We start from the raw sequence: 26,334 nt of genomic DNA on the forward strand, positions 1-26,334 counted from the left end.
TGGTTATAACTTTCATTTGTTTCAGGTGTGTTTGTAATTGCTCGCTGAAGCATTTTTATAACAGCTGCTTTAAAATCCTTGTTAGATAATTCTAACATCTGTATTCACTCAGTGTTGCCATCTCTTGGTTGTCTTTTCTCATTCAAGTTTAGATCTTCCTGGTTCCTGGTGTGATGGGTTGTTTTTTTAACTGAAACTTGGACATTTTGGGTATTGTGCTATGAGACACTAGATTTTCTTTAGGAATTGTGTTTCAGCCATCCTTTTCTGACAGCACTCTGGCAAGGAAAGGGAGACGCTGCCTCATCATTGCCAGGGGGCAGTGGGAGTTCAGCTCTTGGCCTCAGTCGGTAACCCGAGGGAGATATTCCTTATCCCTGCTGGGTGGAAATGGGAGTTCAGGATCCCCACTAGTCTTCAATGATACCACCTTGACTGGAGGGGCCTAGGTGCCTTATTATTGCCTCTCACCTGTCCTTCAGTGAAAGTGTAGTGAGGGCAAGTGGACTCTTTACCACTGAGAGGTGGTAAACATCCTGATTCCTCATTAGGCTTCCCTTGATACCATTCAGAGAGGAGGTGGATTGCCTCCTCACCACCAAATGGGCATACTAGTCCAGGCTCTCCACATGGCCTCCATTAACACCATGGGTTGGGGAGGGCCTTGCCAATGCTTACTGGTCACGAGATTCCTGGCTCTCCACTCCAGTCTTCTCTCACACCACCCAGGCTCCGGAGCCTGGACTACCTCATTATAAGCTGATGAGAAAGAGGCTGTCTACACAGTCTGTGCTGAGCTGGGGGTGGGTTTGGGGCTGAAGTCTTTTTCTGTGGTGTTGGCTGGAGTAGAACAGTTATTATCTAAAAGTGTATAATCTTGCTAAGTAGTCTTTTTCTGGGTCTTTTGGCTGCAGAAAGTAGGCATTCCTTGGGATTGTTTTTGTTTGTGCCTCGGTTGTCAACTTCTCCATTCCCCAGCATGGGATATAAGAGGCAAAGAGAAATCCCAGGGAACTCACTACTATGTCACTCCTTGGATACCAAGGTTTTAGTTGGCCTGTCTCCCTCTACTTCTCAGAGTCTTCTCATTTTATAAATAATGTCCAGGTTTTCTAGTTTTAATTAGCAGGATCTAAATGCATCTACTCCATCTTACCAGAAGTGAAAATCTCAAATATATATATATATATATATATATATATATATATATATATATATATAAAATTTAATCATAGTTTCATAATGGATAGAAGGAAAAGAAAATATTCTCTTTTTAAAAAGAAGCAGTTTCTATGAGAAAGTTTTGATAGAGTTGAGTTATTCAAAGAAGAGTATGGTAAAGTATATTCTTAAAATATTTTAGGAAAATGAAATTGTAGATAAACCAGGAATTTCAAAGAAGGAATCAGTAGAGTGAGCTAGCAGCAACCAAAGCATGTTTGCTACAAGATAGCATTTTCTAGTTAGAAGAATGACATATTATGAGCTATTATGCAAACCAGTTCTCTCTTTTTCCCTCTTTCCTTCTCTGCTGCTCTCCTCTTTAACGCTTTTCTTTCTTTTAACATGAGAAGAAAAGAAGAGCAGAAAACTGTAGTGGAAGCAGATGGCTGCTCTTTCAAGAACAATGTAGTTTTTCCAAAATGTATCCTATGAAACACCTGTTTACAGTGTTTACACTGTAATAGTGTACTACAGTATAAGCCGGTTTTAGCTTAAAAAATACAGTTCCATGATCAAATATGTTTTGAAAAATGCTGGATTAAAAAGGTTAAATGGATTTGTTTGAAACAGGAATTTGCACAGCCTGTCATATGCTAGCATGCACTGTGAATGTCCAGGAGCCACCAGGAAGTAAACAGCATTTCCTAAAACTTTCAATATTAGCATTCCACAGAACACAATTTTGTGAAATTGCCATAAGGCAATAATTTGTTGGTTAGCCAGCAGCCAAGTAATAAAACGAAGCTGCAAAGCAACTAATGACAGGGATTCATGTATTACATGACCACTCAGCACCTGTAAACAAGCCTTACAACTTTTTAACAATAGACATGAAAAGAAACCCAGAGATTAAAGATCTGGTAAGCAGTAACTGAACTAATGAAATGTAATTCTGAGATGGTATATCACTTGTATCTCCATTTCTTTATTTTCTTTAAAACTTATTCCAGATCGTGTTTATACTGAACAAATACAGTGATTTAATATATATGTTGGTATTTCAGAGCTTTATGATTACAGGAAAAACAAGGTTGATTGAGTTAAGTGTTAAATGCTTAGTCTTAGAAAAACCATTTAGTTTTGTAATTCAAGCTACCATCTAGTGGCAGCTCTATGAATTGCAGGAAAAATGTGTAAATTTACTAGCTGGCCAGTCTTTTAAGATTATGCTGAACGGTATCAAATGTTTCATATCCAATCTTAATAGCTGATGACTTCCCTAAGAAGGTACTTAAGAAATAATTAACTACTTCAAGCTCACTTAATTGTATTATCACTTGTGAAATCTTTGCACTTCATAAATTTCATGATCAAACTGTTTTTTCCCATTGATTCATTTATTAAGTTAAGCAAGGACAAGAGCAGCTACTAGATCTGAGATGCACAGATAATGATTGCCCTATGCAATATTTGTGGTAAGGGAGAGAAGATTTTTGGCTTGCTAGCACAGTGAGGAAGTAGAGGAATAAATAACAAAGAAATCAGTATCCCTATTCAGAAGACCTATATCCCTACCAGTATCGAAGTACCAAAGACCAGTTTTTTTCTCTTCAATTATCTATTTCATAATAGCAAAGTAATTTTTGTTGTTCACATTGCTAGCTATTATCATGTAATTAATCAATAAGTCATCTGATGAATAGAAAGGTAATAGTCTTGCACTATGCTAACAGTTAAAGGGATAAAGAGCTGACAGTCTTAATAAAAGAAACAATCTAATAAAACAATGAAAGACAAACATATAACCCTTCATTAAATATAAAAACTTCACTTGTATTAAAAATAGACCATTTTAATAAAATCAATACAACTTATAAATACATAAATTTGATATAATTTTATATGTGAAAACATGTATCAAAATGTGTTAAATCATCAAAGGAGATTAAATTACATTGTTTCCTTACTTGAGCTTTTAGGGTTTGCAGTTGTCCTTCATAATTTTGCGTCATTGCTAAGTTACATTTTTCCAGACTGTCCAGCTTCTGCCTAAGTAAGCCCACCTGCAGCAAGAACAAAACTTAATTTTGATTTTTTTCTAAATTTTTCCTGCTGAAAGCAGAAAATGTGCAAAGGAGGAGCATGCTTTAAGTAAAACTGCTGTCCTCAAACAAGAATAAATATTTGCACTGCAGTTCTTAAAATAGCTATTAATAATGAAAGTCACAAAACCCCACATTGCTGGTGCTATTCCACTGGATACACATAAGAACGGGGCGGTATGGATGTCTGACAAAAGATCTGTGTCACCATCACATCTGACATTAAGGTTTAGAATTTACTTTGCATTATTTTTTCAGGAGGCCATGTCACCATCACTCAGGCAGAGCCTCTGCGGATGCAGTTCTGTTTTTATTTTGGGCACCACTGTCTTCAGTGGGCGCTTTGCTCCAGGGGCAAAACGGAGTGTGGGCTGCATTTTTAGAAGAACATTTCAAAAAGAGAAGAATGATGTCTCAGAGGAGTTCCCAGGGGTTTGGCTTGCAGAATTGGCTGAAAATGCAAGGGAAGCACCTGTGTACACATCTGGGTCATCACAGATATGGGAGCAAGAAAATAGTCTCTTGCATATTCCGGGCCTGATGACCTGCCTCCACCCTGAAGGGAAGCCAAATGCCAGTAACTAAATAACTCAGTTAACTATGTCAAGAGATAAGTTCTACTGGGAGGCCAACAAAGGTAGAGAGATGGCTGAAGAACAAGTTGGCTGATGATGGTTTTGTATAAGATTAAAGTAAATACTTCTCTTAGGCCTCACCCAGAAGAAAAATTCACAGACACAAAAGTCTGCATTAGGTCAAGTTCGTGATTTTCTGGAACTCGTCTGGAAGCCCGAGAGTACTCGTACGTTCCACGTGCTGTAAGCAACCTTGTGGAGGCTGGGGGCACTCCTCTTAAGAGGGTGCCCACATATATCCACACACCCCCTTCACCTAACTTTTTTCTTCCCTGTCCCACAATCATGTGTTGACATTTCACTTCTTTCTGGAAATGTTCTCCTAGTAGATTTGAAGAGATGCTTGACTTAGCCATTTCCAAAGACAGAGTTTGGACAACTAGCTTGTTTCTACAGTTGCAAAAGCACTGACATCTTTACTTGCAAAAAATATTTATTTCACATATATACATTGAATATCTATTTACTTTTATAGATGGCATTTTGTTTTTCTGCATCAGCAAATTTTTATGGGTTGAGGTTCCAATTGTCACTTATTTGATGGAACACATTTAGCACACTACGACAGAATTCCAAGCAGTAAAGGCTACCACTAATGCCTGATAAAAAGTATGCATAATGAAAAAAATACGCTGAAGAGAATAAATACTATTTATAACTGCCTGAGGAATTAACAATACATATATTCAGTACCTCTTGGCCTTTCTGATCCAAGCATGTTTGTGCATTTGCCAACTCTTGATCCCGAAGATCTAATCGTGTCTCCAAAGCCCGCATTTTCCTTTCCCAATCCAATTTTTTGTTGCTTACCATGATGTCAATTTGCTCCATTAATTCCTGAAGTTCGGCCTCACAAGGAGAAGCTCTGGCAATGGTTGAAAAGTGAAACACATTTTAAAAGAGGGAAATGTGAGGACAAGAAGAATTATTCCACTGCTCTGAATAGTCCTCTGATCATTGTTTCCTCAATTACTTAAATAGGAAGAAGTCTGGAAGCCAGAGGTTAAATTTTAAACTAAAACTGAAAGCTAATTTCAGAGTAAACAATGAATATACATTAATTTTTTTAAAATGACATCTCCTAAATTATAGTTGCTGTCCTAATATAATGCAATAATTGATAAAGACACTGCTTCTGTTCTCTTCTTAGTATACGTGGTAGCACCTGGGTCTCCCAGAGCCAAAAATTTTGACTTGGACAAGGAAGTCCTAAAATGAAAACACATGTGCAGATTATGTTATATCAGAAATAAGGTGACAATAAATGAAGTTAGCTAAAAAAAATTAAATAAAATAACAATTTTAGAGTGGACTGATTCTATGGAAAATTTGAATTATGAAAAAGGTCCAATGCTCTTCTATGTAAATGTACGAACATGTACCTATGTCTGTCATAGCTTGACTAAGTTTGGTGGCAGGCAACGTGGGACTCCAACCATGCCTATCAGGGATAGAAGAGCAACCCCAGGCTAGGAAGGGCCCGATTCAAGGGTACTAATTGGGTGACAGTACTCCTTCTCCAGGAGGGGATTGTAATGTGATCTGACTGGTGTCCTTTTGGAAGGAATCTGATCAGGCAGGTGTGGGCAGAATAATGTAAGTCTTTAGATAATGGGGATACTGTGAGTCGGGTAAGGGGCAATATCTTGGTTCTCAGAGGGTCTATTTATAATTGAAACAAAACCCTTGTAATAGCTAGATTTATAGAGGTGCTAATTGTGAGGACAGATTGCTGTTGCTCCCAGGGCAGGGTTCTCCTTCAAAGAAGCTGACGTATTCCACAGGGGCCTGGAATAAGTCCAGTTATTCAGACTGGATATGCAGGCAGATGTTGAAGCCTCAGATTTCAGCCTACGGAACACACACACATCCAGGATTAGAAAGCGAGTTATTTCAGTATCCATTCAATGGTGGTGACGGGGCTTCTAATATATTTGTGTGGCTGGAAGGAAGGCAGGAAGAAAAGGCAGGCGAGAAATATCTCCTCCATTTAGTTTCACCAAATCAGAATTTTAGAGGTAATTAAAAATCATTTAGCATATTCTGAAAAATGTCAGGCCCAGCGAGGTCAAGGTCACACAGTAATTAGTGGGAGACCCAGGTCAAGATCGTAGGCAGCTGCTTCCCATCTTCAGCTCCTTTCGGTGTACCACATAGCAAAAGACACAATGTTTTGGATAAGAACTCACTTGAAAGATACAGCGTAGATTAGCTCCACTGCATAAGGTTAGGAAGAGCTATGAGAACCCAAAGAACTCAGAATTTCCAGGATCAATTTCTAAAATGCCCAGGCAACCTGAACAAAGGGTGTCCCTTTGATAGGCTTATTCACCAGTGGACTCAGCAGTTTTGACATCAGACAGCTTCTAAGTACAAAGTGCCATTCTGAAGTCTTGTAGGATTTCTGGACTAAGGCCCAAAGGCTCTCCATTTTCACTTAAAACCTAAAAAAAATCTGAGGGAAAGGAAGTACTAATTCCTCTATAAATAAGCTTACTGAATTTTAATTGGAGTTATGACATGGGGAAAACCAGCAGAACAAAAAGAATCATTTTCCCACCATTTTCTTTTCATAACAATGTGTATCACCTTTGCCATAAATATATTGTTTTTCTGCTATTGTAAGCTCTGAAAGGGCCATTTTATTACCATCTCACTGGAGCTCAGCACAGTGCTCCAGCACATAGCAGATACTCAATAAATGTTTGAAAAACGAACAAATGAGTCCTTTTCATCATTATTTGCTCAGCATGTAGGAACGCACCATGCCAATGGAATTAAAATATAGGCCAAAAGTAGAGAGCACATAAAGGAAGCCACTCAGTCAATATTGTTAAATAAAGGAGCGTATGGTTTCTTTCCTAGGACTATGCCATGCAAAAATCAGGATATTATACTCAGATTAGAAGGACTTTTACAAGTCACCTTGTCCAACTACCCACCCAGTGTTTGCACGTCTTTCACAATGTTTCGTATGAGAATCATCTATGATGCCCCGCTGATCAGATTCAGCAGGTCTAGAACAGAGGTCATTCTGCATCGCTAGCAAAGATATCAGGTGATCCTGGTGAATGCCAAGGCTTGTGATTTGTTTCACAGTATCACTGCCGAAAGGTCAACCAGCCTAGGTCTGAATTTCTCCTTTACCAGGTAACCGCTATCTGAGATTGTAGCCAGATAGCAATGAGTTTTAAGAAGTTCTTTCTTATTTTGAAGAGCTCTTTCATCCCCTGGTTCTAATTTGATAAATTAGGACCATGCAGAACAAGTGCCTTTTCAACACAGTAGACCTTTGAGTACTTGAATACAGTTATTAATATGTCAAATACATTATCTGTACCTCCAGATTCTTCCAGGTTTTCTCAGCATTTAGTAGTACTGAACATTCATACAGACAATGGCCAGAACACTTACCCACAACTTCTATAGCAATAGTCCTAGAATGGTCAGGACTCGGTCAATGACTGATGGCTTCCTTAATTTTTGCCCCCACTTCCAACTCAGGACCAACTGGAGAAAGTCAAATACAGTCCCCAAACTAATCATATAGAACACCCCCCTTCTACTAATCCTGCCTCCATCTTACCTGTAACAACCTCCATCCAAAGAAAGCATGCCCAAAGCCTTCTCTTTTGTTTACTGTAAAGCTTTCCCACTGGCCTTCAAGTCTCTGCCAAATGTAAGTGATGTTTGCTGACTCCCTTGCAATAGCAAGCTTTGAATAAATAGGCTTCTTTTGTTCTCATTTGGGTGGTCTTTGTTTATGTCCACAAGTATCTTTATTTCCTCCAATTGCCCGTGGAAATTTCTTTTTTCTCCACCCCTCACTACCTACTATACTGCCTGGAAAATACTAGACGCTTAACATACCATTTGTTGAATGAATGAAAAAGTGAATGACTACATTAAGATTTTCAGACCCTTTATAATCCTGGTGGCTCTCTACTGAACAAGAGTTCCTGTGTTGATTTCTTCCTTGAAAGGTACCATTCAGAACTTTAACAGAACACCCCAGGTGTTGTCTAACCAGTTTAGGTAGGGGTTCTCACATCCTGTTTTTGGTGCTATGCATTTTTATTCAAGCAGATAAAGATCACCTTAGCTTTGAATCTGGGAAGGGGAAAGGCAAAGCAGTGATATAATACCATTTCAAGGTGAGTTTATTCATGTCCGAACACCTTTTTCACATATGCTACAAACAAAGCCACTATCTTGTGCTTGTTTCATCCTGGGGGGTGGGGGGCTGTTCTAAGGGCAGAGCTTTATATTTATCCTTATTACATTTCATTGTGATAGTTTCAGCCTCTCAACGTGTGTTGTCATCACTGGTTCGTTAATGAAGCAAACATCCATTCAGGGACTGCTGCCCGCTGTGTGAGGAACTGGGAAGACAGAGACACATGACCTGTGCATAGAGACACCTGCAAGGCAGGGACAATACGAGACTGATGAATACGTGCAGCTCTTCGGGGACTAGAAAGCAAAGGAACTGAAGACAATCTTGGACAAGATGGGTTACCACAGAAGCCTTCCTCAAGGAGCTTATTATGTTTTGGGATCCTGTTTGTCAGAAAATATATTCACTATACCTCTCAGTTTTGTGTCATCTGCAGATCTGATAAGCAAAGCATTAGTTGTTTCATATATAAATACATTTTTTTTCCTACAAGTGACTGTAAAATATCACACCAGACAAGACGGAGGACAGGGTTCTCTGGCATTCCACTACCAAGCTCGTCAGAGTGACAGGGATCAGGTGATTATTTCTTTTCTTATAATAAGTTTCTAATTCACTTATTTAAATTTATAATCTTTTCTCTTTTTTCCCCCTATAAAAATGTCATGAAAAGCCCTGTAAAATAATATGGCAAAGCCCAAGTAAGATTCTATCTGTAAGCTCCCTGATGCACCGGTATATCAGCCCCGTGAGCCCGGCTGATCTAGTATGTGTTTGTGCTGAGTCCTGTGGTCACTGCTTCCTCCTTTGGATGCTCACAAGCCACCCATAATCCCTTCCAGAATCTTCCCGAAGACTTAGTCAAACTCAGATTTACATCCAGCTCAGCTTTCTGTCAAATTTAATATTCCTTTTTGAAATTCAATTGACTAATCTACTAGTGTATCTTCCCTTCTTCCGTTTTTCAGGGATAATTAAGAGCAAGTTGGTCTCCACAGAATCAGTATTTGCTCCTAAATCTAATGAACTTCAAAATGAAATACAAAAGGCTTAGTTTAGCCTTCTCCACAGAGCTGGGCACTAACACTATTCATAGTTTCATTTCTTCCCATAGTCAAATGCTGACTAACACTACGCTAATTACTTTCCTGTTCTTCCTCTTACAGATCCTCACAACATTCCATAAAGTAGGTCTTATTTTTCCAATTTTAGAAAAGTTGGTGGAGGCATTAAAAAAGAAAAAAGTCCTCTGAGTCTTCCAGCTTTAAGAAGTAGGTGGATTGTGGCTGATACACTACTGTAGACATACAAAACTTGGCCCTGACTACTGGGTTTATCCCCAGGGGGTAATTGTGCAGTCAGGAGAGAGGTCTCAAACCAGAAGGAAGGGGACACACTGAGATTTGCAGGGTGATGTACTAGTCTGAGGGGACTAGAGTCAAAATATGTGAGGAGAGCAAAATACAAAGCTGATGGTTTAAAATGGTGGTAGGTGGCCAGAGTGTAGGGGGGACAGGAGAATGGAAACTAGAGAGTCATTCAGAGTAAAAAGAGCTAGAGTAAGATACATGGACATGTAGGTTACTCCAAAGTCCTTTCACGTATGGGCTTACGTGCTGGTCCTTACAAAGGCAGACCTTCATCAGACAGACGGCTATGGTGACCATGTTATCTATTATCCAAACCAGGACAATTTTGAAAGTGGAAGAGGCACTCATGACAATTATGCCAGGACAAAGGTATAAAACAGTGATTGTTCTGGGCCAAGGGGGATGTAGGGACAACCTGCCTACCCATCATCAATCTGGAAAATAGAAATGGAAAAAGAGGTCTGTAAAAACAAAGTGAGTTCATTTGGGGACGTAAGAGATGTCAGAATAGAAATGGATCTTGGGTTTGAGAGAGAGAAGAGGGGGTTTGAAAAACAAACATGGAAATCATTGTGGAGGAAGCGAAGGGATTGAAAAAGGAAAGCATAAGCTGAAGAGAAAGAGAAGACTATGTTCCGCAACATGGAAGAGTCTAAGGGAACAAGTCTCCAAAAGGTTGATGGGTAATATAAACCATCATATCAGGTCTTAATTTTTCAAGATATTTTAATGAAACTCTTCTAAAATGAAGCAGTTATATTACTTAGTTATATTATTATTATATTATATATTATATCTATTATATATTATATCTATTATTATATATTACTTAGTTATATTACTATATATTTAGTCATACCAATATAATTTAACTTTTCTGTGGTGGCTCATAGACCCTGTTCTGTATATCAAATACTATACCACCCCAGAAACTTAAATAGAACCAAATGGGAGAGATTCCAGATGCCCCAGAACCCACTTTCATAGACATATCTGTGATGTCAGCCTGCTCTATAGTTGACTGTTCCCCCAAGACAGTAAAGTGAAAGGCTTACTACTTTATGACTCCTCCATCACAATTTCACAGTTGCCTTCCTTCAAAATTGGCTACCAAATTATAGCTAAAAATAGCTTTTCTCTAGCACTTTTCTCATTGTCCAAAAAATGCTATTTACTGTCATCACTAATGTGTGCTGACTTAACAGCTTTACAACGCCTATCTTTACTGCATATTTAAGATGGTGGCTTATTCTTAGTCTATTCTTCTCACTCATCTGTAATAAGCTTAATGTTGGAATGTGGAGCGGTAGAAATCCCTACATTCCCCAAAAGCATGCTTACATGTACTTATCAAGGCTTTATTCTAGAGCCTTCATCAAAATCATCAAAGAGAGACATTTACAGAAATAAAATGCAATGTGATAGCTTTCAAGTCCCTGTCAGTGTTTTATCAGAATTCTAGATACAGGGGCTCGGTGGGTTAAGTCTCTGCCTTTGGCTCAGGTCATGATCTCAGAGTCCTGGGATCGAGCCCCGCATTGGGCTCTCTCCTCAGCAGGGAGCCTGCTTCCTCCTCTCTCTCTGCCTGCCTCTCTGCCTACTTGTGATCTTTCTCTGTCAAATAAATAAATAAAATCCTTAAAAAAAAAGGAATTCTAGATATATACAAATTTAATATCTAACAGCTTTTATGTTCTAAAAAGAATGGAAGATCTTGTAAATACCTGTATTACAGTTAGACTTTTTCTAAAAACTTTTTCTATAATGACTACTCCTCTTCTGAGTAACATCTTGGCTCACACACTGAACGATAGAAGAGGATAGTTGAAATATTAGCAAACACCAACCCTCTTTCTGCAGGTGATTTTTATAATTACTTAAAAATACAAATAACCAAACTATCCCCATAAACTTATATATCTGACATATTTCATATTAATATGGAGAACTATGATATGATTAATAATAAACTATATATAGGTTAGTTTGGATTCTATAAGCCAATCTCTGGGACAATTAAAACTCCCTCTTGCTAAAAGGTCTATCTGATGAAAGACTGCGGTGGTAGTACAAAGGAGGGTAGCCACTTAACCCCTTTTTTATTTAAAACTAGAGCCAGCTAGTTCACTGGATCCTAACAGCAAAGAATTAGCTAAGCATTGATAAAATCTGTTTTTCCAATATTAGGAAAATAAAAAAGATGCTGGTTCCTGAATGTTGGAAATGAACCGTCCAATGCCTGCTTATTCTTATAACTTCCAAATCTCTCTCTGCAGCCAGAGCTCTGAGCTCCAGACTTCAATATCCAACTACCATTCAACATCAACATTCCCACAAGACGTCTATAGGCATCTCAAACTTCTCATATTCAAAACAGCACTTGAACCCCCACACCGCAGACCTGCTCCCACTCCAGTCCACTCAGTCTCTTTAATTGGCATTGCAGCTATAGCAGCTCAAGATCCAAAACCTCATGACCTGAGATTCGTGTTTCCTCAACCCCCAGAATAACAGGTCTATTGGCATTGCCTCCAATATATACCCTAAATTCTGATCACTTCTCACCCTGTCCAGTGGTAAGAACTTGGTCTGAGTCATCCTTATCACTTGTCTGATTCCACTCTTATCTCCCACTTGGATAGGTGCCTGCACCCAACATCCACCCTTCCTTTCTTCCATAACAGACCTCCAGTGTTACTCAGAGTGGAAATGTGTCCAGCTAAAAGTACAACTACATTGGCCAGTCTCTCCTGGAGCTAGGCATGGCCATGCAACAAAATCTGGCCTGTGAGAGGTAATAGCCATGAAGCTATTTAGAAGAGAGCTAGAGTGGTGGTCCTTGTGCCTATGCATCGCTCATACATTCCACTTGGGGGCACTCAGCCTGATTTCCAGGGTACAGAACCGGCATTTCTTTGCCAGAATCCCTCTTCTTGCCCCTGGGGTCCTCTGTGCCACGTGTGTGATAGGCCAGAGGTAACAGGAAATTGAAGCCCTCCCAGAAGCAATCCTCAACCAGTGAATGTCAGTTAGTGGTATGTAAATACTCACTTTCTCCCTGGATGGGATATCTCTAAGGGCTGTGCTCTAGACTGCGCTCTAGACTGGGTTCCAGAATCTCCCCAGTAGGTTTTGTTTCCATCACTCTCAGTGATAGCTGGTTTCATAACTTGCCCTTTCTTATTTCACTTCCCTGTCCATATAGGTGGTAGGCCGAAACACGATCCCCAAAGATATCACATCTGAAAGTCTGCAATAAGTAAATAAATGCTACTTTATTTAGAAGAAAGGTCTTGGCATAAGTTGATGATCTTGAGTTGGGAGATTATCCTAGATCATCTGCTTGTGCCCTAAGAAAGATGCAGGGGAAGATGGGACACACACAGGAGAAGAGATATGGAGATGAACCAGAGAGGGGCGTGAAGATGCTGGCTTGAAAGGTCAGAGAGATGCGGCCAGGAGCCAAGGAATGCTGACAGAAGCCGCCAGGAGCCAAGGAATGCTGACAGAAGCCACCAGAAACCAGAAGAGGCAAGGAATGGATTCTTCCCCAGAGCATCTGTAGAGAATGTAGCCCTCCAGATGCCTTGATGTTGACCCAGGGATACTGACTTTGGACTTCTGGACTACAGAACTGTGAGTGAATCCATTTTGGTTGTTTTACACCACGTTTGTCATATAGCAGTCAGAGGAAACTAATACACCACATTTTTCATCTCCCAAAGAAACCACATGCATCCAAATCCTTGTTTCTTGGGGCTTTGGCTTCTGGAAGAAGCCAAAATAAAATGCTGGTGTGTGCTCTTCTGTTTTTACCCTATTGCCCTTGCTCTACTCCCACTCTGGAAGGAGATGTAACGGTTGAGGCAGGTAGCCATCTTGTGGTCATAAGGGGACCACAAACAAAAAAGCCCCACCCTGAGGGTGGGGAAGCAGAAAGCTACACAGAGACTTGTATACATAGCTAATTATTTGGTATCTTCAGCTGGATGTGTAACAGGCATCTCAAACCAAGCTTGCGTTTTCTCTAGTCTTCCTTGTTTTAATAAATGACAGTCTTATCCTTCCAGAAGGTGGGTAAAGAGTCTTGCATCATCCTTTGCCCATCTATCTCTTGCACACCACATATCCAATCCACGATCTCTAAATATTGTCAGCACTTGGCTCAGTGGTTTAAGCCACTGCCTTCAGCTCGGGTCATGGTCTCGGGGTCCTGGGATCGAGTCCCACATCGGGCTCTCTGCTCAGCAGGGAGCCTGCTTCCTCCTCTCTCTCTCTGCCTACTTGTGATCTCTCTCTCTGTCAAATAAATAAATAAAAATCTTTAAAAATCTTTTAAAAAATGTACCCATTTGTTTCTATTACTACTTTACCAACCTGATCCCAATCATTGTCATCTCCCACCCGAATTACTACAATGGCTTTGCTTGTCTATCGGTCCTGCTCTTGCCCTGCTGTGGTCTCTTCTCCGCAGAGTAACCGGAGTAAGCGTTTTAAAACGCTAAGTCAGAGAATGTCACTGCTTTGCTCCATGCCCTCCGGTGACTTCCCATTTTAAACGGCCCCTGTGCCTAACCCGTGGTGTAGGTTACTGCAATTAACCTCACTTAAAAATTGTGCTGGAAAAAGTTTATGCAAATGTTTTCCTTCATGGTGGTGTTTTGAATCTTTGCCTAAACTCAGTAGCAGCTAAGTTGTCTCTCAAAGGAGTCTTTCCCTTCCTTTGTTTCCTCCCTGCTCTCTCCCTCCCTTCCCCCAACCCCCACTCCCTCCCTTCCCAGTTTCTTCCTCCCTTTCAAAATCACTCAGTGAATTCCTATAAGCACTAAGTACCATCTAACATTTCAGGATCTACCTTCAAAGTAAAATACCAGGATTTTACCCTAGGTCTATTTCACTTTGTTTCTTCTTCAGAAAAACCGGGAAGTACAATTTACCAGATTTGATTACTCTGGAAAGGAATATGTGTGGCTGGGAATAAAGAGTAGAAGGAGAATAATGGGGCCATTCAGAAGACAAGAGAATTAATCATATTTTAAAAAAGAATTTTCAATGTGAAAAAGAATAAATCACAACAATTTAGGAGTGCCTGGGTGGCTCAGTCAGTTTAGCGGCTATATTCAGCTCAATTATAATCTCAGGGTTCTGAGGTGGAGCCCCACATTGAGCTCCCTGCTCAGCCGGGAGCCTGCTTCTCCCTACTCCTCTACACTCCCCCTGCTTGTGCTCTCTTTCCCTCAAAAAAATAGATAAAATCTTTAAAAAAGAATATTTTACTGCAATGTATTAAACTGTTAATATATTAATTACACTAGAATGTTTTACAAATTATAATTAAAATTGTATTAAACTAAGCAACTGGGAAAGTAAAGTTGTGATTATGAATTAACACATCTCAGAGGGAAAGAACACATAAAAGGTTAAGAAAGATGCACACACAGAGTACTGCTTTAAAGATCTTTCTGAATTAGATGTGAGAAGTTTATGCTTTATTATCCATCTGCCTTGGCTCTTTGAAAATATGACTTTCATGGCAGATAAAAAAAAATTGGCAGATCATGCAGCAGATTTTTAGGAAGGATTTGATAAGATTCTATGAACGAGATCAATGACTAAGATGTAAGTCACAGAATCAAAAATAGAGTAAATGATTTAGTAGAGAAAAATGAGACTTTTGGTTGAAGACAGATGAACATAAATATTTTTCCTTCCCAAATCCTACTAAAATAAGGCAAAGGGATATGTTTAACCTACAAGGGTAAAGATAGTGGTAGCCGGCAGTAGACAAAGCCAAGACGCAACCCAGTGAAGTAGAAGGTAAGTGCTGGCAGCCCAATTTACACCCTCTAAGCCGGAGAGTTTAGAAGAGTGTTCTCTAGAATCTGATCAGCCTGAGACAGAGACTGAACAAGATGGGGCTGATGACATGCCTTGATGCTCCCTGTCAATGAGCAGCTTCTGTATACATTGGAGTTTCCTGTCAGCTTTGACTCTGCCATCTTACACAGGGGTGAGCAGCCGGCAATTACAGACGTTTGAGGAAAGCAGTTCACGCAACTAGGTCAAATGCAAACAGAAAGACATTTTTGGAAGGAAATCATGAAGAAGAAAACTTAAAAATTATAGTTAAGTTTCTAGAATTCTTAACTCCAGGAGAAAACAAAACATTCTATAAGAAAGGAAGAGTCGCCACAGCATGCAATATGTCTCAGAGGTGAGGAGCATTTATAAAGGCATAACGAGGCAAACGGAATGTTGATGAAATCAGAATTAGGGTGTATTGGGTGGATGGAAGAATAAGAAGTATGGCTGTGTGTGTGTGTGTGTGTGTGTGTGTGTGTGTGACTGTATGTGTGTGACTGTGTGTATTTATGTGTGGGACTGTGTGTATGTGTGTGACTGTATGTTTGTGACTGCGTATCTGTATATGTGTGACGGGGCTGTGTGTATGTACGTGTGTGGGAGTATATGTATGTGTATGACTGTATGAATGTGTATGTATGGGACTGTGTATGTGTACGTGTGGGACTGTGTGTGTGGGACTCCGTGTATGTGCATGTGTGTGGCTGTGTATGTGTATGTGTGGGACTGTGCATATGTGTATGTGTGTTTGTATGACTGTGTATGTGTATGTGTGGGACTGTGTGTATGTGCATGAGTGTGACAATGTATGTGTACGTGTGGGACTGTATGTTTGCGTTTATGTGGGACTATGTGTATGTGTATATGTGTGTGTGTGAGACTCTATATATGGTGGGGATGAAGTGGTGGAGGCAGGAAAAGTAACCAAAATGGGCATCAATAGATAATGCCTAAAACTGAAAAATCAAAAAGTAGCAAAATAATCGTGTTATATAGAGATACAGAGATAAATACCAAAATAATCTGCCAGAAGAATTTCCTCTGGGGAATGGAAAAATGGGGAGGCAACAGGAGACTGTTGTTTTTTGATAACAGTGATAAGAAACCAAATGACTTTTTAAACTATATATATGTGTAACTCAACAAAGAAAGATATGGATAAATGTTCTGTTTCAGTTAGAAAAGATATTTTAAAGAAGTAAGCTACTATAGGGGAATCCACTTACACAAGGGAAAAAAACATTTCTTAAAAGCAACACTCTGGAATTCATACATTTTGGAACTCTATATATGCATTTCGTTGAGCTGAGGATTACTTAATGCATTTTATCTGATCAAATTCCTTTTTAGAAATGTCCTTTAGGGGTGCCTGGATGGCTCAGTCAGTTAACCCTCTGACTTTGGCTCAGGTCCTGGCATGGTTGCTGGTACTAAAGATCTCAGGAGAGGCAGTAAAAACATGAAGTCAGTGCTGAAATAAAAGTGAGAAAACTCAAGAAATTCCTCCAGGACAACAATGGAAATTACAAGAGAAAAGAAAAAGATCAGATCCTTCTAGGAGATGAGACTGACAGAAGAGTGGAATCATTAACCAAAGAAATAGAAGAAAATGTCACTGAGTTGAGGAGATCTGAATCTTCTGTGTAAGAGTTCACCAAATGCTGTGAAGGATTACTGCAAAAGAATCCGTACCTAGAAAGTTTTCCTGATAAATTGTAAGTTGGAAGGATAGAAAGAAATCCTATAAACTTTCACACACACATACAGAGAGAAAGAGAGAGAGAGAGAGAGAGAGAGAGAGAAAGGAAGGAGGGAAGAACAAACCTGAAAGAGAGCCCGGCATTACCTCAGGCTCCCTGCTCAGTGGGGTGTCTGCTTCTCCTCCTCCCTTTGCCCCTCCCCCTGTTTGGGCTCTCTGTCTCTCTAAAATAAATAAATAAAAGCTTTATTTATTTAAATAATAGGATGTAAAAATCCTTAAAAATAGGATGTAAAACTTCTAAGAGAAAATGAGGAAAAAGAAGATTAGATCAGACTAGTAAGTTTGGGGAAATCAAAATGGGTCAAATATTAGCATAAGTAAGTAAATGAATAAGTAAATAAATCCTCTTTTTAATGGCAAAGACTCTCCAAATGAGGTATATTTTTAAATCTAATCATATGTTCTTTACAAGAAACACAATATGATATTAAAAATTTCAAAACAAGAGTGTGAGATGATAGAAAATACGGACTGGTCTCTGTCCTGATTCCTGGCACAGTGCTGCTAAAATCCTTGCCATTTCCTTAGTGATAATAGCACCAGGAGCATCTTTTGCTCTAACATCTGGTCTTTGACCTGGGTTCCTGGCTCAGGGCTCCTGAAACTTTTGTAATTTCCCAGGTGATAGGAGTGTCTTTTATTCTAATGAGGCAATCCTGGGTGGTCTCCTGGCTGAGGGCTGGTCACTGCAAAGACCAAGCCATTACTGGAAGCTTGGAATTTTCAGCCCCACCTTCCATTCTCTTGAGAAGGGAGAAAGGCTGCAAATGGAATTAATGGTCCATTAGGCCTATCCGATGGAGTGGCCATAGAAATCCCCAAAGCAACAGGGTTCGGAGAGCTTCTGGGTCAAGTAAGACAGGAAGTGCTGGGAGGCTGGCCCGCCTGGCAAGAGCCTGGAAGCCAAGCACGACTTCCCACACATCTTGCCTCTTTTCCATCTGGTGGTTCATCTGTAGCGTTTCTCCTTCATCCTGGTAAACATGTTTCCCCACCTTCTGTGAACCGCTCTGGCAAATTAGGCGGGGGGCACTGGAATGTCCTATCTACAATGACCCGAAGCACAGGCAGCAACCTGGGCTTGCTCCTGGCATCTAAAGTGGCAGCAGGAGCAGTCTTGTGGGGCTGAGCCCTTCCCCTGTGTGGCCCCGCGCCATCTCCAGGTAGGCAGTGTCAGAATTGTGTTAAATTGTAGGACACCTGGGGTGGGGGAACACAGACAATGGCTCGGTGGGGGAAACCTCCACACATTTGATGACCAGAAGTGTCAGAAGTGAAGTGTTCTCTGTGAAGATAAAGGCACACAGGGAAGAAAGACATAGGAGAGAAGAACTGGTTTCTCCCTACAGAGAAAGGAAAAGACTGAGTTTCTTCCATTACAAAAGGGGATGATGAAGGACATGACAGACTAAAGTAAACGAAAGAGAGGGAGGTGGCAAGATGAATATCAGGCGAAGCAGAATTTCAACAACAAAAAAACACATGAACCTATACTTGTGAGTTCCTTCATAAAACTACATCGTGTAATGCATCAAGATACAACATCCATGAACCTCAATGCATTAAGCAACAGAACACTGAAATCTGTTTCAGATTTCATTCGTAGAATAAAATGGTAGACAAAACACCAGACAAAAACTGTTTCAAATCTAAGAATTGGATAAAACTACAATATGGTAAAGAGCTTTCTTAAAATTTGACAGATCAAATAGACAAAATGTAAGGTAACGATGGATTTGAAAAACATGATTTAAACATAGTAAAAGGTCTGATGACCTGTGTGAAAATTTTTTAACATTTTTATGTAAGCATTACAGAATATACATGAGTTTTCAAATGTCCAAAGGACATTTCTAACAGCTGATCATACAATAGATTATAAGAACACGCTAAACAAAACCGGAATATTGGATGGGCCACAGTGGCAGTAGTGAGATTAGAAAGTAATAGTAATAAAAATATAATTACCCCCCCACCCTTGGAAGTTACATGTCTTAAATATTTCAAATTAGTCACCGAGGAAATCCAAGTTGAAATACCAGACTATTTAGGAAATGAGAGTGGAAACACCAATAGTATGGCCCACAGCAGAGCTGTACTCAGGAGAAACTTGAGTTTTGATGCTTTTATTACTTAAAGAAATCATAAAATTCAGAAATCATAAGAATAACTGAACCAGGTTTTTCAACTCAAAAATCAGGAGAAAAAGATAAGTAAGAGAAATCATATAAGGACAAGCTAGTCAGAGTAGAAATTAAGAAGGAAACAGATACAAAGCAAAATCTAGACATAGTGCTCTTTAACAGGCCCAATATGAATAGACCTTTCGTTCATTCTGCAGTAATTTATGTTCTGAGCACACACTCTAAAAGCAAACGGAAAGGACAAACTCAGATATGGATGTTTTGATTAGAAGGAGTGTAGGTTGATTAATACAACAGAAATGTAAACACCTATAATCGGGGGAATCATGGATTTAAAATTAAAATCAAACCCTGTGCTAACCCAAGTGTCAGAAAATAATGATTCACCCAACAAGTGTTCTGTGCAGAAGCTCTCTCCTTATGCCTTCACACTTTCTGTTCCTACTGTCTACAGAGCTCTCTTTGCCCAATACAAGCTCTGCTCCAATAGCTTGTATTGGAACCTTGTTTGATCATCCCATTCAATCTCCCAACCTTAGCCTGCTTTGCTTTTCTTCATATGACCATGTGAAACATTTCATATCTCCCACTAACCCTTGGACGAGTGGCCTTGTTTTGTTCACTGCTCTCTTCCTTGTGCTGAGACCAGTCAATGGCTTATAGTAGACTCTAGATATCTGTTAGATGAAGTCGTGCCACAAAATATTACTGTGTATGTAGGTGACATGCTTTGCTCTTTTACATGCCCCTGATGAGGTTTTATTGTCTTTATGATCTAGATTTTTACATATTATCTCAATAGCATGAAGGACAGAAGCAAAGCCAACCTGGCTCCCCATGCTTTGTAGACCATGGTAGACAACGTCTGGTCCCATGCATGCTGGGATGAGTAGGGTAGTTCCTCATGGAAACCTCTAGTGATTCTCATTCACTTCTGGCTTGCAGTTACATTGTACCCAGACAAGCTCTATGACTCTCGACTAATTCTAAGTTCTTTAAGGTCTGTTTCTTATTGATCTTTGTATAAACCAAGAGACTTAATGTTGTGCTTGCCATGCATTCAATATTATACACATTCCCCCTGAAAGAAAGAATGAAGACAAACAGCAGTCCCCATGGCCTCAGATCTGCAGGAGTGAAGAGGTATCTGGTACCAACCGAAGGTTTAAGACCTTCAGTCTGCCTCTTAGCCCTCAGTGCCATCATCACATCAGGGACCTAACACCTGTTCAGTCCCGGATTCTAACCTGGCTCTTCTGCACATAGTAGGCAGGCTGCTCCCACATCTCACTGCCACCCATTTCCAGTGTAGCAAAGCCTGCAGGGATTAGAGCCACATGTATCTGAATTCAAATCCTGCTTTTCCATCAACCAGTTGTACATTCGGAGCAATTTGCTACTTTCTTTCTCTTTCTTTCTACCTTTCTGAGCTCAGAAATATAGCAAAGGCTGCTAACTGCCAATATTCATTCTTCTTTCGTCACCTAGACTTTAGCTGGCCATCGAGCTACTCAGTTAGAGAACACATGTCCCAATCTTTTCCTGCAGCTAGCTAGCTGTAGCTCTGGGATGAAGTTCTGGCCCACAAGAAATGGCTAGAAGTGAGGCCTGCTATTTCCAGGACACATTCCAAAAAGGACCCAAATCTCCTCTCCTCTTGCCCTTGCCCTTTCCCTCTGGCAGGAGCACAGGGGTGGAAGCTGAAGCCATCGCTTCGGGTCCAGACATAAAAATCATGCAGGGAGGATGGCAGAGCTGCCCTCCCAGTCCTGTGCTACTTATCCCAAAACTTGTCCATGAAACAGAAATAAACTTCAATCTTATTTAAACCACTGTATTTTGGGGGTCTCTTTATTATAAGACCTTAGACTCGAGTCTAACAAGCACATTTGATTTTCTTAGTTATACAATGAGAACAGTACCCAGCCAGGCTGTTGCAAGATGTGTGCAGCAAGATCTAGAAAACTGACCATTGTTCTTAGCCAGACCTGTGCAGCTTTCCTTTAGCCTGATGTCAAAGTCATGGTCTGAGCAGAACAACTGAAAGGAGTTATTATTGGAGTGGTTTGATGAGTGCAAGTCAGACACAGTCAAGATTAGGCACTAGAGCACCACTCCTACCCACTGTCCCTCCCATGTTCACCCCTCACCTGCCCCCGCTTCCCAGTCCCCAGCTTTGGGGTTAGCCAGTGGCCCACTGACTAATGAAACAACAGAAAAAGAAACCTTTGTGGTCCTGGTGGCATGGGAGGGGTGGGGACAAGATATCTGTGAAAGGGAATTTAATTTTTTACAGTGGGGAACGCTGTACAAATTTTATTCCTTATCTCTTCATGAAAACTTTGATAAAATATCCAGTTCTTATTGTTGTGTGGGAAGCCAAATCTTTTTTTTTTTTTTTTAAGATTTTATTTATTTATTTATTTATTTGACAGAGAGATATCACGAGTGGTCAGAGAGGCAGGCAGAGAGAGAGGGGGAAGCAGGCTCCCTGCTGAGGACAGAGTACAATGTGGGGCTTGATCCCAGGACCCTGGGATCATGACCTGAGCTGAAGGCAGAGGCTTAACCCACTGAGCCACCCAGGTATCCCCAAATCTTTTTATTTTTAATTTTATTAAGTTTTAAAATTTTAATTCCAGGATAGTTAACATATTGTTATATTAGTGTCAGGTATACAATAGAGTGATTCAGCAGTTCTATACATCACCCAGCACTCTTCATGATAAAGACACTTTCATCCTTTTCACCTATTTCACCCATCCCACCACCCACTTGCCTTCTGGTGACCATCAGTTTGTTCTCTGTAGTTTGGAGTCTATACTGGCCAAATCTGTTATGAGGTTATGTTTACAGACTGAGCTCAGCCTTAAGGGCAAGTGTGGAGGGAAACCTGGGATACTCAGTGCAGCAAGAAAGGAACGAACTGGGTGGGACATGCTGGGAACCCAAGAGCCCGCACATTGGCCTTTGTGGGCAGCCATCATCGTAAAACACCAGAAAAACTCACTAAAAGTTGGAAAATGGTGATTTTCGAGTACAGACCCATAGTCAAAATTGGAGAGATTCACACCATAGGTTCTTGATTAGAATCACTTGAATTTTTCTCCATCTACCTCACCAATACTAATCGGTACATCCTACTATTAATATTCCAATTTCAAAATTCATTATCTGAGAGTTTAGGAGATAGTTAGAGACTTACTTATTAAACAGAAAATTTTCAATCAACACTTACCCCATCGCATTATGGGTTTGGTTCTCCATGTCAAGAAACTGTTGCATCTGGTTTGTGTCTTGATTTTTAATCTGTTAGGGGAAAAATGATCTAGATTACTAAAATGCTTACTTTATCAACCTATGAAACAGGAAAATTCTACTACTGGCAAACCATGGTGTGTGCTTCTCCAAGGGTAGTAGCTCTTGATTCTACAAAATGTAGAAATTTGGGCCTTTTTAAAAATCCCTCCCCTGTATTTATGACATCGGCTTAGTCATAAGTTGAAATAGGTGGTATTGGCTGAAATGAGCGTTCATTGGCTATTTTCTGAAGAACAGCTTGGCGCCAGGTACCTTGCAAAGTGCTCATCACAAGAGATGAGTAAAACAGAATTCCTGTTGTAGAGGAGTTATAGCTAAATGTTCTCAAACTTTCCTTTCTTGTCCCTTAAAAGTTTGCCTTTTATTTGAGTAAATTCTCTCTTTGGCCCTTTCTGGGCTTTGTTAGAATGAATATATCACGAGATTTAGGACAAATGGATTAAGAGTTGCCTAAAAATATAAATCTTACAATTCCTCAGTGGCTTTGTGGGCACCTGCTTATCTGGATGTTAGTACTTGCCTAAATTATAAAAAAGAAAAGAAAAGAAAGATAAAAAAGTTTTCCCAAGAAACAAAGTTTTAATTACAACAACAACATATGAGGATAAGTGGACAAAGTACTGAAAAGAACTTCAGCTGCTCTGAATCACTGAATTGAAGCCAATTAAATAGCATTCAAGATGGTAGAACGAAGAGGAAGGCTTCCCAGCTCACATCATTTCCAAATTAAAGGAATTTAAAGAGAGGCTCTGAGACTCTATGTGGAGCGGAGAGGTGCGTAGCAGGGATGGGGAGGGAAAACTTGACAGAACAGACAGATGAGTAAACTGATTTTGCAGGTTCTTCCAATCACTCACTTTAACGTCAGGGAAACTGAGGCACAGACAAGCTAGTTGACTTGCCCAAGGCCACAAAGCTAGAACCTACACCTGCTGACTCGGGGAGACCGGTCTCTGGGTTCTGCGCTCTGCGCTCCCCTCGGGACATCCCAGGCTCTCCCCGCCAGCGCGCGCCCCCGCCCCCCGAACTGCGCACGGTTCACGTCCAGCCCCCCAGCGCAGCAGCCGGCCTGTAGGGGTCCCCGGGCCTGGCCGAGGAGCGAGGTCGAGGGCGGAGGGTCGAAACCGGGTCCCCGGGACCAGGGCGGGTTACCTGCGCCGCGCCGCGCTCTCCCGAGAGGTCTGAGGCCCCGGGAGCAGGAACGCCGGGGTCAACCCCAGCCCGGCCCGCCCCCAGGGGCCCCGCCGCCCGCCGCCGCGCTCCCGCCACCCGGGCCCGCCCGCCGCGCGGCCTCCGAGGCCGTTAAGGCCTCTGCCTCCCGGCCACCCTGCGGCCCGCCGCGCCGCCACTGGTTGCCATGGCGACGCGGCCGAACTCGCGGCCGCCGCGGCCGCCTCAGGGAAGGGGAGCGGGGGGATGGGCTCTGCAGCCGCCGCGGAGCACCCTTGCTGGGTGGCATCGGGGTCCTCGCCCTCCCCCGGTTACCCGTGCGGTCTCTGCCCCCTGGACAGTCTTCCCCGAGACCGTATCCTGGGTCCTTTCCTCTTCGTGGCTCTCCCTAGCCCAGGGTCGGGCACCCAACAGGGCTGGAGAAATATTTGTTCAGTGAAGGAAGCAAAAGTGGGGGGAAGGATCTGAATCCACGTTTCTTTTCTTTTCTTTTTTCTTTTCTTTTCTTTTTTTTTTTTTAAGATCCCATTTTAAAGTAACCTCTGTACCCAAGGTGGGGCTCGAACTCACAACCCGAGATCAGAGCGTCTCATGCTCTACTGACTGAATGAGCCAGCCGTTCTCCCCAGCATCCAACTTTCTTAAATGCCCCTGGGCCTCCTCGCTCTCACTTGGGTAAAGAGAACTACCTTTCTCTGGGCCAAGGTCAAGGTGTCCTTCCCCTCGGAAGAACAGGGCGGGGAGGGAGGGGGTTCGGTTAAAGCTGCATTGCTCCGCCCACAGCGGCTCAGCCAACAGCCGCAACCCTACCTGTCTTTCCCATACAGCGCCCAGGTCCTTTGGATCCTCACAACTTTGCCAGTTAGGCGGAGCAGACAGGATTGCCTCCCTTTTTTAGGGAGAAGGAAATAGCTCCTAAGTAGGTTAGGAGGGAACCGAGTGACTGATTCCAGATTCTTTTCTTTTTTCACTAAATTCCAAGAATAATTGATGATAGAATCTCTGTGTCATAGTTCTGATTTCAAAGAACAGGAAAGAATATATGCATATATACATGTATACATACATGCGATTTTTTCTATTGATACCTTGGGTGATATTTTTAAGCACTTGAATTTGTAATTGGAAAATATTTTTGCACCAATTTTAGGAACATCATTCTTGCTCGGAAATCTGGTTGATTAACATCTAATTCTTAAAATCTTTTCTTTGCACTCCACTTTCATGACAGTAACATTAATTTGCTCCTTAAAATGACTGTCAATTTACCATTGACCCCAATCCCTCCATCCAGGTTCCATTTGAATTTCAAAAAACCGTCTGCTGTTTCTTGACAAATTGAGTTTCCTAGATGAATTGTGTAAAGTAATTTAGGTCATTAGTTCTAATAAGTGTTTCATAGCTCTCATTATGATTGAATGAAGAGAGTGATCATTTCATCTTAACTTGAAACTTTCCATTATTCAGGAAACCTTAAGTCATATTCTTTATTCTTGTCTAAACTTAATGGGTCAATGTATTTATTCTGACCCGAAGAAGGGAAAATGGAAGCAGGAACAAAATTTCATGGAGTTTCAGAATGTCCAGTATCACTCACGCTGTGTAGCGCTTTACCACTGTAAGTACTTTCATGCTCATTATTTCTTTAGATGCTCAGAAGTACCATGTGACATGTGTAACAGGGGTTATTCCAGCTCCTTTTGGCAGATTAGGAACCTGAACCTCGGAATAGTGAATTTGTCCAAGATGATACATCTAGCTCAAATGCAGCTAAGATAACGATCCTAATCATTTTACTCTAAATGCCGTGCTCCTCAAACTCTGCCCAAACGTTAAGATTGAGTAGTTTTCTTGAGCAGACAGAGTTTTGCATAGGTAACTGTAGATGTGTTTAAAGCCACATTTTTGCAAAACAGAATGGGTGTGGGCAGGGCTTGCAAAGCGTAAGTGTGTGATAGAGTTTAAGAAGATTTAAATATAGGATGGAACCACTCCCCTCAATTTAATAGGAGTAGAGGCTTTCATATGGGGATGAAAGTTAAGGCCTGATATGAAAGACCTACCTTCCCACCACCTCACCACCCCTCACCGCTCAAATAAATACTAACTGCAAAGACTGGAACTTACCCTGAAGCGGACCTATTATTTTACCTTTTCAGATGAGATTGTTTTGAAATGGATGAGGAAAGCAGGAAGTCTCCGAGTCTAAAGGAGGAGACGAGTGTGACCAGGCTGCTGGTGAGAGATGGCAAGAGAGCTCAGTCCTGTAAGAGAATTGGAGGACACAGCAAGGACAGAATAAAACATAAAATATAACCAGAAACGGTCAAAAGAGAGTATAGGAGACATGTATGATTGAGGAATGAGAATGATCCGTGGAGGAGAAGCTGGAGGACCAATGATATAAAATAAATAATAATTGTACCCATGGACTGAACCTTAAAAATGGAAAAACAAAGTAGTTTTCACAGCATAACTTGTAATGCTAGCACAGAAAAGGAACATGCACTTAAGCATAAGTAAGCTTATATAAATTAACGTCTGTCTTTTTTACAAGGGACATACTTATTTTTATATCTCCAAGAGAAGATTCAGAAATTGTATAGACATTACAATAAAAAGTTTAT

At 40.9% G+C, this 26,334-nt stretch overlaps 1 protein-coding gene and 1 long non-coding RNA gene across 6 annotated transcripts in view; one reads left to right on the forward strand and one right to left on the reverse strand.

Annotated features, from left to right (window-relative positions):
• The window catches only part of DEUP1 (deuterosome assembly protein 1), an 81,124-nt gene extending 56,473 nt beyond the window's left edge, over nucleotides 1-24,651 (reverse strand). For 4 of the 5 annotated variants that reach the window (XM_032358770.1, XM_032358769.1, XM_032358767.1 and 1 more), the window contains exons 1-4: nucleotides 23,690-23,823; nucleotides 22,455-22,525; nucleotides 4,595-4,766; nucleotides 3,132-3,227 (exon numbers count right to left, since the gene is read on the reverse strand). In XM_032358770.1, the coding sequence (XP_032214661.1) occupies nucleotides 3,132-3,227; nucleotides 4,595-4,766; nucleotides 22,455-22,501 (315 nt within the window). In that variant the 5' untranslated portion in view covers nucleotides 22,502-22,525; nucleotides 23,690-23,823. Of the gene's footprint in view, nucleotides 1-3,131; nucleotides 3,228-4,594; nucleotides 4,767-22,454; nucleotides 22,526-23,689; nucleotides 23,824-24,517 lie in introns of those variants that run through there. The other variant, XM_032358768.1, reaches the window with a different exon arrangement.
• LOC116599087 lies at nucleotides 23,912-25,994 on the forward strand. The gene is made up of 3 exons (XR_004289237.1): nucleotides 23,912-24,062; nucleotides 25,175-25,325; nucleotides 25,867-25,994. It is a non-coding gene; the product is annotated as an uncharacterized LOC116599087 (long non-coding RNA).
• Nucleotides 25,995-26,334: the final 340 nt, after the last annotated feature.

The sequence above is a fragment of the Mustela erminea genome, chromosome 9, assembly GCF_009829155.1.
Source record: "Mustela erminea isolate mMusErm1 chromosome 9, mMusErm1.Pri, whole genome shotgun sequence".
Taxonomy (NCBI): domain Eukaryota; kingdom Metazoa; phylum Chordata; class Mammalia; order Carnivora; family Mustelidae; genus Mustela; species Mustela erminea.